Genomic DNA, 14,928 nt, shown 5'->3' with positions numbered 1-14,928 from the left:
ATTTTTCACAAAGCAAAAGAAATTGTTGTTTAGGAAAATAATTGTGTATGCTGACTGAATGTTATCGAGAAATGTCGAAATTAATCACAAACTACCTGTTTCGTTAGTAATGACTACTAGAACTGTTTGCATTGCCATCTAACATTTGCGGGCGGAAACTAAGTTAAGGTCCTAATATATTGGATGTTTACTAGGTTCTAATATGCATATCGCTTCTAGGTTTAATATTCAAGTAAAAGCCACCCTCTGCAGACAATGTGGCATTCGTTTTGCTCAATTTTATAGGATAAATAGATTTTGACGAAAGTTTCAGATCGCACCGTGCCAGTATATGAAATAGCAAGACTTTAATCTCCAGCATAGCAAACCTATTGGCTATGCACATTCGTGGCCCCAAACCGAATGGTGCGTAATATGGAGAATTGTAGTATGCGTTGTTGCCCAAGAATCTCTCTGGACGAAATTTTTCTGGATCATCGTAGTACTTCTCATCATGTTGAATTGAGTAAATTGGTGCCCAGAGAGGTATACCTTTCTTTACAATAAAAGGCTTCTCACCCGGCAATGTGGGAGGTAATTCATAATCTCTTATGCTTACTCTTTCCAGGATGGCAATAGGTGGATACATTCTGAGAGCTTCGTTTATCACCGCCTCTAAATATTCAAGATGATTAATAGTTTCGTAAGACACTTCCCCGTTTGAATTCTTCAGAGCATCATCTATCTCTTGGCGTAATTTTCCTTGAACGTCTGGATTGGCCGCGATCTCCTGGGCAATGAAAGACATCGCGGTAGAGGTGGTTTCAAAGCCACCGAGAAAGAAAACAAATGCTTGCGCGGTCATTTCTTCAATAGTGAGTTCTCTTTCAGCTTCACGTTTGCCTCTTATATCCATCATCAGTTGTATCATATCAGGGCGTGTAATATTTTCCTTATCACGGATGTCGATGGTGGTCTTTATAGCATTTCTGAAGAAATTTCCCACTTCATCCCTCATAAATTTCATACCAAGTATTCGCGTGAGTGTTGGAAAGCTTCCGAAAATGAAAAATTTAAGGCCGCGCAGTCCATTGAAGTTAGTAGCTTCTTTACCATAAACGTAAAACTTGTTTATAGGATCGCTCATTGAATTCACTTTAATTCCGAAAGCACACGTAGCAATCACATCATTCGTGTACTTGGTAAATGCGTCCTTCATATCCACGTTGCTTTCATTTACTGATTTTTCTGATAAAGCCTTGGAGAAATCCACGGCACATTCCAGCATTAATGTAAACATGGTCTTCATTTTGCTGGACGTAAAAGCTGGACTCAACATTGTTCTCACATCTCTCCATTTTTGCCCTTGAAGAGAAAATAAATTCTTCGAGAACAACGGGTCATTTATATAGGAAAATCCCACGCGATTTGGAAAAATTTCAAAATTCTTAACAAAGATCTCCTTGATGAGCTCCGGATCACGAACAAGGATGACAGGTTGCGTCGCAGCATACACTCCAAAGTACTTGGCTTTCGGTTTGAAAGTGTAAAGCATCTGGATAAAGTCAGTTAGTGAGATTCGGCGAAATATTAACGGCAACATATTGCCGAATATCGGAAGAGGCGTCATGTGGATAACACTGTGTCTCTTGAAGTAATGAAATGTTCTGAAGAGATAATAAATTCCCAGAGCACCTATCACAATGGATAACAGTATCGTCCAGTATTCCATGGTCGCAAATTTAATTGTAAAAATTTGTCGGAATTGGTTGCGGATGTACAAACGAATACTTGAGGCTGATTTAGCTTGCAAACGATACTGCGCACACGAATCTCCGCAGGCAACTGTCACTATCGCGATATACCTGCTTGGAATTTGTACGTTGATGTCATGGGTGTGTCACACTGGTTATGACGTTACACAAGAATCAAGCGCAATACAGCATCCTACAGTAAAGCAGCGTCCACAGTGCAGCTATTCTTTATTATCGGGCTCCATTAGCCTTGAACGTGAGACGGCCCTGTAAAATAATGTTTACTGAGAAGATATATATAATAATCTTAAACTATGAATAAAATTATGGATGTATCGATTTTGCAATATGCAGACTAATAAGGTTGTCACAAAATTTACATACACCCGTCTAGGCTTAATACTAAAATATAAGAAAACATGACAGCAATATACGTGTCATTATTTAAAATTCATGACAAGGTTCATACATATAGAATTTCCCACATTAAATGTTTTTTATGCTATTATTTACAATCGTGTATACATGATTCAGTAAAATATCAGCGCATTTAAAGCATCATTAAAAAATTACTAGTACTGCTATCGGAGGCCAACGACAAAATTGTAGGATGCATACGGTTTCTACGTCGAATATTCAACCAGAATCCACCCTCTGGAGCCATAGAAAAAGATTTGCTCAATTTTATGGGCAACTTGGTTTTCGCGCAAAGTTTCAGCTCACATCGCGCTAGTAGATGAAACAGCAAGACCTTGATCTCAAGAATGGCGAATCTATTAGCTATGCACATTCGTGGTCCCAATCCAAATGGTGCGAAACACGGAGAGTTATGGTATGTATTGTTGTCCAAGAATCTCTCCGGGCGAAAATTTTCCGGATCATCGTAGTACTTTTCATCACGCTGAAGTGGGTAAACCGGAAACCAAACATTCATACCTTTCTTCATTGTAAAGGGCTTTTCATTCGGCAAAGCGGGCGGTAACTCATAATCTTTCACGCATACTCTTTCCAGAATGATATTAGGTGGATATAACCGGAGAGTTTCGTTTATTACCGCGTCTAAATATTCAAGACGATTAATAACTTCGTAAGTCACTTCATTCGAATTTTCCAGAGCTGTATCAATTTCTAGCCGCAATCTTTCTTGAACATCTGGGTTGATTGCGATCTCGTAGGCAATGAAAGACATCGCGGTTGAACTGGTTTCGAAGCCACCAAGAAAGAAAACAAATGCCTGCGCAGTCATCTCCTCAATATCGAGTTCTTTTCCAGTCTCACGTTTACCCCTGACATCCATCATCAATTGTATCATGTCAGGACGTGTAATGTTTTCAGCATCACGGGTGTCGATGGTGGTCTTTACAATATCTTTGAAGAAATTTGCTATCTTGTTGCTTAGAATTGTCAATTTGAAAGTTCGTGTCAGCCATGGGAAGATTCCGTAAAAAATCATTTTGTAACCAGTCACCCCATCAAAATTGGTTGCTTCCTTGCCATATACATAGAACTTGTTTGTGGGATCTTTCATAGAATTGATCTTAATACCAAATGCGCACGTGGCTATTACATCGTTCGTGTACTTGGCAAAGACGTCCTTCATATTAATGTCGCTCTTATCCGCTGATATTTCCGAGAGAGACTTGGTGAAGTCCACTGCACACTCCGTCATCAATCTGAACATCATTTTCATTTTGCTGGACGTAAAAGCTGGGCTTAACAAAGTTCTTACATCTCGCCATTTTTGTCCATTAAGAGCAAATAAATTCTTCGAGAACAAGGGATCATGAATATCTCCAAAACCCGCGCGATTGGGAAAGGTATCGAAATTCTTAACAAGGATGTCCTTCATAAGCTCCGGATCACGAAGATAGATGATAGGCTCGAAGAAAGAGTAGCACCCAATGTACTTGGCGTCCGGTTTGAAATTATACAACTTTTGCAATAAATCAACAAAAGACTTTTGGCGAAATAAAATCGGTGCCATAACACCAAATATTGGAGTAGGTGGCATGTGAATAACATTATGTCTCTTGAAATAATGAAACTTTTGGTATAGATAAAGGATACCCAGCGTTCCCGTAACAATGGATAATAATACTGTCCAATATTCCATAATAAATTATCAAAATTAACTTGTCGGTATTGATTCACTACTGTACAAACAAGTGATCAGTCTGTAGACTGAACGATACTACGTTGCATCGATACAAGTCTCTACTAACAACTGCCAATATCGCAATATGCATCTTGTTTATCTGCACCGTAGTCGCAATAATCTCACTTTTAATATGACGTTATCTAAGATAAAAGGCAACCTTTGGACAACAGTAGTATCTTGAAATTTTTTTTAAATACTTATATCATCTTTGACATTTAGTTTGAAGAGATCAAGTATGAAGAATATGGCATTTATCGCGAGAGAACTCTAATAATAATTGCGAACAGCAAATACATTTCACAATTTTATCAACCAATGTGTGAAGAAATTAATGTAACAGGTTGACTATTTATTGTATCGTACAATTCTGTTACTTTATATATCAAAACATCTATATCCAAATTTATAAGTAAATTATAAACTTTGTATAAAGTTTAATAATATTTTGCAAAAATTAATCATCTATTCTTTATAATTGCACTGCTCGATTGATGCACACTGAAGCACATTAAATTAGAGTGAGAAAAAATATATTTATTTCACTGTAATTTATTGCACTAGTTCAGCAGTTACAATAAACAAATCATAAAACATGAGATAAATCAATCTTATCTCCGATGTGTTATCATCATTTTTAATTAATGGGACGTTTCTCGACCGAAAAAGGAGGCAATCATTGCGAATTTTTTTCTCGGAAACTACGCAGCCGATTATTTTACAACTTGGTACGCTAAATACTACATATTTACTACATATTTTACTTGTACGTCAGAATTTTTATATGTATACTGCGAAATATAAGAGTTATTGAAAAACATGTGAAATTGAAATAAACGGTTTTTGCTCTATAGTGCACATGATATCTCATGACTCGTTAATCTGAAACAAGAAAGCCAAAAAGATTATTAAACTAAGGACATTCAGTTAGAACTAGGGATATTGAAAACGGATCGTTTTTCAGCAAGTTGTATTTGAAGAAAACGCTCGAAAAATCGCCTTAAAAATCGACAGTTTTTCATTGAAAATAAATAGGAAAAGTTAATATTATAGGAATATTTTAATTTCACTGGTTCGGACGAAAATAGCATATGTTTTGAATATGTAGCTACAGGCAGAAGTTGATCGGTTCAGCAGTTTGTCTCAAATCGTGCACATCAGTTAGAGAAAAATCGTTTTGAGAAAAACGCGTTTAAAGTTTCGGGTACTATTTAAGCTTATATTTCTGGTACTTACGTAAGTTTCAACCTAATCGACGATTCCAGGCTCATAGAGCAAACACATTCGCGTCGTTCTTTTGTTTCATAGAACCTTCGTGGATCGCATATATCTGACGAAATTTTAAACGGTTCGGTGAGCGCCGGTTTTAACCTGCGCATCGCTTCGAATAATAGGCTGTAACTTACGCAATTTTTCGAATTTTTCGATGCGATAAGTAGGAATAGATTCTTAAAAATACATAGTTTAATAAAATGTAAAAAAAAGAAAAATTGATTTTTTCGACCAGAGAAACGGTATATTGCTCCCTTAACTCAAACCAGCATCAAAAAAGTTGTGGAATTGCAATTATAAATTGCATTCACACATATAAGATATCGGTAACCGCTGTAACAATTAAAAATTCAGTATCTAAGTTTTAAAAGTAGATCCGCGATGTACTAATTAAATGGAGGGAAAAATATAATATTGAGTGAAGCAACTATTTTTTTCTTTTACTCAGCATTTTTCGATTACATGAAAATATCGAATATATTAAATTAAAAAAACTTCTTTTTTTTAATTGTTGAAGGAAAGCTGTATTTTTTAAAATCTTTCTTTTTTAACAAAAATTGCTGTTTTGGCTACTAAATTTCATGATATAAAACATCTTTTGTGACGGCTTACTAATTATTATAATCGATATAAAATTATAAGGTAATAACTTAAAGCAATGAAAGATACATATACAATTTGCTATTAGATTGTTAGCAAATTTTGTCAACAAAATAACAGCAGATTACGAATACAAATGACTATGGATTTGTCGACAAATCATGTTCAATCTATCGTGAGACTGCTAATAGATTGCTTATTGGATTTAATTAATTTCAGTTAAATGCACGTAATTATCTTCTTTATGGGAGGAAGTAAATTTGATAGATTCTAACCCAAAACACATGAATTTTCCCAAATGTATTTTTCTACTCTTGAGAAAAAACCAAAAATATCCACGAAAAATTGAGAAAAATTGGTTTTTTTAATGTCATGAAAACTATAATCGAATGTCAATTATATACTATCAATTATATACAATTATGTCAGGTATATACTCAGTAAAATTTAACTATACGTGTTATTATTTAATATTCACCCACGTAACAGAGTTCAGTATACGTATAGGATTTCCCACATTAAATGTCTTTCTGCTATTATTTACAACCATATCTACATAATTTAGTCAACTATCAGCACATAAAGCACCTTTCAAAAATTATTAGTACTATCAAAAGTCGTCGACAAAATTGTAGGATGCATACCGTTTCTACGTTGAATAATCAAATCGAATCCACCCTCTGGAACCATGGCGAAACTTGACTTGCTCAATTTTATGGGCATCTTGGTTTTTGCGCAAGGTTTCAGCTCACATCGCGCTAGTAGATGAAACAGCAAAATCTTGATCTGAAGAATGGAGAATCTTTTAGCTATGCACATTCGTGGTCCCAATCCAAATGGTGCAAAACACGGAGAGTTATGGTATATATTATTGTCCAAGAATCTCTCCGGGCGAAATTTGTCTGGATCATCGTAGTACTTCTCATCACGTTGAAGTGGGTACATTGGAAACCAAACATTTATACCTTTCTTTATTGTAAAGGGCTTTTCATTCGGCAAAGCGGGCGGTAACTCATAATCTTTCTCGCATACTCTTTCTAAGACGAAATTAGATGGATATAACCGGAGAGTTTCGTTTATTACCGCGTCTAAATATTCAAGACGATTAATAACTTCGTAAGTCACATCACTTGAATTTTCCAGAGCTGTATCAATTTCTAGCCGCAACTTTTCCTGAACGTCTGGATTCGCCGCGATCTCCTGGGCAATGAAAGACATCGCGGTTGAAATGGTTTCGAAGCTACCAAGAAAGAAAACAAATGCCTGCGCAGTCATCTCCTCAATATCGAGTTCTTTTCCAGCCTCACGTTTACCCCTGGCATCCATCATCAATTGTATCATGTCAGGACGTGTAATGTTTTCAGCATCACGGGTGTCGATAATGGTCTTCACAACATCTTTGAGGAAATTTATTATCTTGTCGCTTAGAATTGTAAAGCCGAAAACTCGTGTCAGCCATGGGAAGACTAAGGAGAAGAATATCTTGTAACCAATCTCCCCGTCAATATTACTTGCATCTTTGCCATAAACGTAGAACTTGTTTGTGGGATCCTTCATAGAATTGATTTTAATACCAAATGCGCACGTGGTTATCACATCGTTCGTGTACTTGGCAAATACGTCCTTTATATTAATGTTGCTATTATCTGCTGATATTTCCAAGAGACACTTAGTGAAGTCCACTGTGCACTCCATCATCAAACTGAACATCGTTTTCATCTTGCTGGACGTAAATGCTTGGCTTAACAAAGTTCTTACATCTCGCCATTTTTGTCCTCGAAGAGAAAATAAATTCTTCGAGAACAAGGGATCATGAATATCTCCAAAACGCAAGCGATTGGGGAAAGCACTGAAATTCTTAACAAGGATGTCTTTCATGAGCTCCGGGTCACGAAGAAAGATGGCTGGTTCGGTGATACTGTAGAACCCAATGTACTTGGCGTCTGGTTTGAAATTGTATATCTTTTGTAGTAAATCAGTAAGAGACATTTGACGAAAGAAAATCGATGCCATAACACCAAATATTGGAGTAGGTGGCATGTGAATAACATTATGTCTCTTGAAATAATTAAACTTTTGGAATAGATAAAGGATGCCCAGCGTTCCCGTAACAATGGATAATAATACTGTCCAGTATTCCATAATAAACCACCAAAATTAGCTTGTCGGTATTGATTTACTTCTGCACGACAACAAGTGATCAGTTTGTAAACTGAACGATACTACGTCGCATACAAGTCTCTACTGACAACTGCCATTTTTGGAAATATACATCTTATTATATATACATTTAATCTACGCAGTAGTCTTAATGATAATGACTTTAGTGTCAATATAACGTTATCTAAGATAAAAGTTAACCTCTGGACAACCTCTTTTAAACTGGCAGGACCAAGTCGGCATAATCAAGTCGCGCCTGTTTGATTATTTAATATTTATTTAGTATTTATTTTGTATTAATTTGTATCAATGAAAATGTTGTACTCCATGTCATTTTGAAAAAAAGAATATGGCGTTGCTAGGTTTAATACTGAGCTAGCAGGACCACATAAAAAAATAGAGGAAAAGCAAAACAAAAGTAGAAATATAAAAACTGAATTTTTATTAATTTCTACCATCCAAAAAACATAGTATATTCACCCTTTTCAAAAGAAACAGCCCTTAAATAAAATATATACTATTGGATTCAAGAGTAAAGTATCCCTCGCTACGTGCAAAATCAATCGCTGCTTCTACACTCGAAATATTACAATTTATACCGTTAAAATACGATGTTTGAGATTTCGTACCCTTGCCGTTCTGTTTGAAAACCCAATAGAGGTCGAGAGTAGTTTTCAAACAGAACGGCAAGGGTACGAAATCTCAAACCTCGTATTTTGACGGTATCATTTGTAATATTTCGAGTGTAGAAGCGACTGATTTTGCTCGTGACGAGGGATACTTTACTCTTGAACCCAATAGTGTTTATTTCATTTAAGGACTGTTTCCCTCGGAAAAGGTGAATATACGATGTTTTCTGGATGGTATAAATTAATACAAATTCAGCCCTTTATATTTCTACCTTTGTTTAGCTTTTTTCTATTTTCTTATCCTGCTAGCTCAGTGTTAAACCTACAGAGTTTCATAGGGAGAGAGGGTGCAAACTCTATCACGTGACCCCTCTCTTCTGATTAATTGCGAGAGTCAAGACTTCTTGTGCTTATTCTTGTGTACAAGATTCTTGTGTACAAAATTCTTGTGTACAAGATTAAATTTAGCAAGAGGTTAACTGATAGCGATAAAATAATCGGGTCTCCGTAAATAATACATTATTAAGGGTCCTGGATAGTCGCACCATCCATTTCTTTTTAATGACGTCAGAAGCGAGAAAACACATGCTAAAAATGTTTGCAAAATATGTCGAGATAAACAGAGATATTCACAAAACGACATTTGCAATCGATTAAATACATCTCTAAAATACTCCGTACACTTTCCTTTTATTCTAAAAATCAATATATAACCCTTATAGAAATATCATACTAAGAATCATTGATAATTACTTATTTTCAGTATTAAAAATACTGGATAATAAGTAATTATCAATAATTCTTAGTATGATATTTCTATAAGGGAATCGGAAAATTAATATGACAAGATAATGAGGAAAATAGGTTAGAAAAGACGATTGCACGTCACATTTATTTTATAATTATCAGTTGATTGTTAGAACAAAAGGAAAGTGTACGGAATATTTTAGAGGTGTACTTAATCGATCGCAAATGTCGCTTTGTGAATATATCTGTTTATCTCGACGTATTTTGCAGGAATTTTTAGCATGCGTTTTTTCGCTTCTGACGTCATTAAAAAGAGATGGATGATGCGACTCCCCAGGAGCCTTAATCCTGAAAATATTTGCCTTTTCGAATTTATATACGTGAAATAAGGTTACAAATATATGTATTATTTTCAGATTTTCATTTTCATAAGTTTTAAAATGCAGATGAAATGCATTTTATATCAAATTGACAGTGCTATCAATTTGAATCGTTTTCTTTAAGCTGTATCGTTCACTCTCACAAGTTCAGATATGAATCCTATCGTATTTTATCTGATTATATCCGATTTTGTATTCTATAGGAAACTAACGATAAAAACTCTTATAGAAATATCATACTAAGAATCATTGATAATTACTTATTTTTAGTATTAAAAATACTGGATAATAAGTAATTATCAATGATTCTTAGTACGATATTTCTATAAGGGAATTCTATCTATTGTATTCTATTGTATTCTATTGTATACGATAGAATACTATTCGCACTTTATAAATTCACGAATTCTATATTCAAATCTATATTCAAATAGAGTCCAAATTCGATAGAAAATGATTATTTGTATTCTCTCTGATAGCAAAATATCAGTAATATGCCAACAAATTGCCGGCAAAATCAATCATAGGATGGCAGTAAATTTGCAACATATATATTACCATTATGCTGGCATTATGTCGGCAAAGCATGCCGAAATTATTTGAGGGCGAAGTGCTAGTAAAAACCGAACAAAACGTATCGAACAACGTGGTTGCGTTCTTTTATTTGCAACAGATGTGATTGAATGCATCTCGTGGATGCATCAAGATTGAACTTTTTATGGTTACTAGCTAATGATGTACTGTCCCTAGAAAATAAACTTTCCTATTGGCTACTGGATCGTCGTACGTCCGACGTCAGCTCCCAATCACTAATGTATCAGTGTTGCCTTACTATAAGATTTGTGTGCAGTCTATGGTGAAAAAGTCATAATATTGGGCCTGTCACCAAAGAGAGAGAGAGAGAGAGTGGCAGTTTAATAATAATATCAAATACTTCCAAAATGTCATTAATTGAAATCGACTTAATATATAGAACATGGCCAGTTATTGAGATTTTGTAACACCGAAATGATTTTGCAATGGTGAGTATGTTAATGGCATTAAAATAAAGTTAACCTATACGACCTGTTTTTGTAAATTATATATTTTCTTATTTCGGAAAATACAAGGCATCAAAGTTAAGAAGAATTCTCTCCTGACGGATTAAAAATTTTCAGTTTATTAGATCTAAATCTATACATAAATTATTTATTTCTGCAAAATGGTGTGTACATTCTTTCGAGCACTTGAAAAGGACGGCATGATTAAAGTAGCAGACTTTCTCCTTCGTACATTTATTCGTCGTGCTGCGGATATATTTGGAAATGAATTTGTCACTTATTACGTCCATTATTGTACTTTGCCATTTAGCTACAGAATGCCGCACCCATGCGGCTCTTAGCAATTTCAACGCATTTAAGTACGATAATTACTTAGGTATCATCAAACGTTGCTTAAGATCAACATATATGTCTCTTCAACAACTTTATAACAGAGACTTTGAAAGGGGAAGTCGACTCATGCAGAAAGATATCATTGACGAAGAGTACATAGAATTACGTCGAGAACGTAATGAGAAAGGCATGAACGTAATGAGAAAGGCATGAAATAGAAGTTTATTCCAAGTTTACCTTTCAAGGAATAACACTTTTTATATCAGAAGCCGATTGTTGTTTTCAATCAAAAAATGGCGAGGTGGTCGTCTTCTCAAAAATTTCTTGTCTTTTTCCTAGTACACAGATTTCCTTATGACATAGATTTAGAAACATAACTTCTTTACATTTCCTATCGATTCTACAGACATTGGCATCTTTAAAGTATCGGAACTTGAGGAAGCTGAAAATATCTGGTTTATTAAGCAGGTGCTGCAGGAAATGCATTCTCATTCCTGTCGATGAGTTATCTGTGTATTCCGTTCGTTTATACTGGGCAACAATAAAGTAGGGGTAAGAAATTTCGTTCAACTAACTGCACTGTGCAAGCTTTTTTGTTTAAGAAAAATTGCTGTTTTTGCTACTTAATTTCATGGTGTAAAATACCTTCTGTAACGGCGCACTAATAATTATATAATCGATATAAAATTACAAGGTAATAACCTAAAGCAATGAAGGATATATATACAATTTGCTATCAGATTCTATTTGCAAATTTTGTCAACAAAATAACAGCAGATTACGAATACAAATGACTATGGATTTGTTGACAAATCATGTTCAATCTATCGTGAGATTGCTAATAGATTGCTTATTAGATTTAATTAATTTAAGTTAAATGCACGTAATTACCTTCTTTATGGGAGGAAATAAATGTGATAAATTTTAACACACATGAATTTTCCGAAATGTATTTTTCTGCCATTGAGGAAAAACCGAAAATATCCACGAAAAATTGAGAAAAATCGGTTTTTTTTAATGTCATGAAAACTATAACCGAATTATATACTGTCAATCATATACCATGTCAATTACGTCAGATACATACTCAGTAAATACCAATTATACGTGTTATTATTTAATATTCACCCACGTGACAGAGTTCAGTATACGTATAGAATTTCTCACATTAAATGTCTTTCTGCTATTATTTACAACCGTATTTACATAATTTAGTCAATTATCAGCACATAAAGCACCTTTTAAAAATTATTAGTACTACTATCAAAGGTCGTCGACAAAATTGTAGGATGCATATCGTTTCTACGTTGAATAATCAAATCGAATCCACCCTCTGGAACCATCGCGAAATTTGACTTGCTCAATTTTATGGGCATCTTGGCTTTTGCGCAAGGTTTCAGCTCACATCGCGCTAGTAGATGAAACAGCAAGACCTTGATCTCAAGAATGGCGAATCTATTAGCTATGCACATTCGTGGTCCCAATCCAAATGGTGCGAAATACGGAGAGTTATGGTATGTATTGTTGTCCAAGAATCTCTCCGGGCGAAAATTTTCCGGATCATCGTAGTATTTTTCATCACGCTGAAGTGGGTAAACCGGAAACCAAACATTCATACCTTTCTTCATTGTAAAGGGCTTTTCATTCGGTAAAGCGGGCGGCAACTCATAATCTTGCACGCATACTCTTTCTAAGAAGAAATTAGGTGGATATAACCGGAGAGTTTCGTTTATTACCGCGTCTAAATATTCAAGACGATTAATAACTTCATAAGTCACTTCGCCGTTTGAGTTTTCCAGAACTTTATCGATCTCTTGCCGCAACTTTTCCTGGACATCTGGATTGATTGCGATCTCCTGGGCAATGAAAGACATCGCGGTTGAACTGGTATCGAAGCCACCAAAGAAGAAAACAAATGCCTGCGCAGTCATCTCTTCAATACTGAGTTTTTTTTCAGCCTCACGTTTGCCCCTGGCATCCATCATTAATTGTATCATGTCAGGTCGTGTAATGTTTCTGGCATCACGGGTGTCGATGGTGGTCTTCACAAGATCTTTGAAGAAATTTGCTACCTCGTCGTTTATAATTTTCAAGTTGAAAACTCGTGTCAGCCATGGGAAGGTTGAAGAGAAGAATATCTTGTAACCAGCTATCCCGTCAAAATTGCTTGCATCTTTGCCATAAACGTAGAACTTGTTAGTAGAATCCTTCATAGAATTAATTTTAACACCAAAAGCGCACGTGGCTATCACATCGTTCGTGTACTTGGCAAAGACGTCCTTCATATTAATATTGCTGTTATCTGCTGATATTTTCAAGAGACACTTAGTGAAGTCCACTGCGCATTCCATCATCAAGCTGAACATCGTTTTCATCTTGCTGGATGTAAATGCTGGGCTTAACAAAGTTCTTACATCTCGCCATTTTTGTCCTCGAAGAGAAAATAAATTCTTCGAGAACAAGGGATCATTAATATCAGTGAAACCGCTGCGATTGGGGAAGATGTCGAAATTCTTAACAAGGATGTCCTTCATGAGCTCCGGGTCACGAAGTAAGATGGCTGGTTCGGTGATATTGTAGAATCCAATGTATTTGGCTTCCGGGTTGAAATTGTACAGCTTTTGTAGTAAATGAGTAAAAGACATTTGACGAAATAAAATCGATGCCAGAACACCATATATACAGTGAGTAAGCGGCATGTAAGTAACATTATGTCTCTTGAAATAATTAAACTTTTGGAATAGATAAAGGATACCCAGCGTTCCCGTAACAATAGATAATAATATTGTCCAGTATTCCATAATAAATCACCGAAATTAGCTTGTCGGTACTGATTCACTACTGTGCGAACAAGTCATCAGTCTACAGATTGAACGATACTACGTCGCATCGATACAAATCTCTACTAACAACTGCTAATATTGCAATATACATATTGTTTGTCTCTCATAATGAGATATGACGTTATCCAAGATAAGAGGCAATCTTTGGACAACAACCTACGGTAAAGTAGTGTCTACAATTCTTGAGACTTTTTTTTAAGTACTCGTGTCACCTCTGACTAGAGATGGAACATCGATAAGAAATAATTGATTATGATTCTAGTAACTCAATTGGAGTGCACCGTTTATCGGTAGGTAGTCCTGGCCTAACCACCGTCACGACAAGACGTGTTCCAACAGGGTGTATATCAGTTGGACACGGGGCAATTGGACACAGTCCAATCACAAGTCGCTGTTCCAAGGGACCCTACAAATGTCTCTAATCACACGGTGCTGTGATTGGCTGTGTCCAAATGCACCGTGTCCAAGTGCACCGCTCCCGTTCGAACACGTTTGGACCGTGTGATTTTTTGGAACGTGTCTTGGAATTTTCCAAAACTTTACTCTCGATATAGATCATTAATGGGAAAAATGGCGTTAGAGCGTAATGGCTCTTGCACAGGACGCGGTAATGCTTGCCGCGCGGCAAAAATTCGCGCGACAGCCAATCAAATATGTTGTTTTCCGTAATAACCTTTTAGCTCTTACGGAAAAACAACATATTGATTGGCTGTCGTGCGAAATTTCGCCGTGCGGCAAGCATTACCGCGTCCTGTGTGCAGGAGCCATTAGAGAGGCCTGGAGCCAGGTATTGAAGTTGAAGTTTATCGGTAAGTTAAGTTAGGTTAGGTTAGCCCGATATATCAAGCGAAATAATCGATTCTAGTAAGAATCGGATACACTATCGCTGCATTTCATTAAGTATATGTGTGCTTATATATTTATAGTTTTCATATATATTATGACATATATTATAGATGAATAAACTTATATCGAAGTCTATTAGACCCGTTATTTCTGATTGGTTGAAATAGTTCCAAAGTCTCCGGGTGCGTTC

The 14,928-nt window shown here is 35.7% G+C and overlaps 2 protein-coding genes across 2 annotated transcripts in view; both read right to left on the bottom strand.

The window, feature by feature from the left end:
- Positions 1-1,747, bottom strand: part of LOC116841546 — a 5,550-nt gene extending 3,803 nt beyond the window's left edge. Inside the window, exon 1 of the mRNA XM_032809607.1 lies at positions 235-1,747. Coding sequence (XP_032665498.1) covers positions 235-1,711 — 1,477 coding nt within the window. The 5' untranslated portion in view covers positions 1,712-1,747. The remainder of the gene's footprint in view (positions 1-234) is intronic.
- A 103-nt stretch (positions 1,748-1,850) lies between these two features.
- LOC116841533 lies at positions 1,851-14,160 on the bottom strand. The gene is made up of 4 exons (XM_032809586.1): positions 12,376-14,160; positions 6,405-7,861; positions 2,352-3,854; positions 1,851-2,000 (listed from the first exon to the last, which is right to left on the bottom strand). The coding sequence occupies exons 1-4, from the start codon at positions 13,848-13,850 to the stop codon at positions 1,978-1,980; spliced, it is 4,458 nt and encodes a 1,485-aa protein (XP_032665477.1). The 5' UTR covers positions 13,851-14,160; the 3' UTR covers positions 1,851-1,977.
- Positions 14,161-14,928: the final 768 nt, after the last annotated feature.

This window comes from Odontomachus brunneus, unplaced genomic scaffold (assembly GCF_010583005.1).
Source record: "Odontomachus brunneus isolate Ranch 3 - 2012 unplaced genomic scaffold, Obru_v1 Obru_scaffold_016, whole genome shotgun sequence".
NCBI classification, from domain to species: Eukaryota; Metazoa; Arthropoda; class Insecta; order Hymenoptera; family Formicidae; genus Odontomachus; species Odontomachus brunneus.
This window is presented reverse-complemented; position numbering and strand designations above follow the sequence as displayed.

Bases quoted from the DNA above. Each gene is read 5' to 3' on its own strand.
- LOC116841533 (XM_032809586.1), bottom strand. From the start codon at position 13,850: ATGGAATACTGGACAATATTATTATCTATTGTTACGGGAACGCTGGGT. The intron at 7,862-12,375 runs ATTCGATTTGAT...TGTTACGGGAAC, and splicing joins GCGATGGTTCCAGAGGGTGG to GCTGGGCATCCTTTATCTAT. The intron at 2,001-2,351 runs GTATGCATCCTA...ATTATTTTACAG, and splicing joins GAATATTCGACGTAGAAACC to GGCCGTCTCACGTTCAAGGC.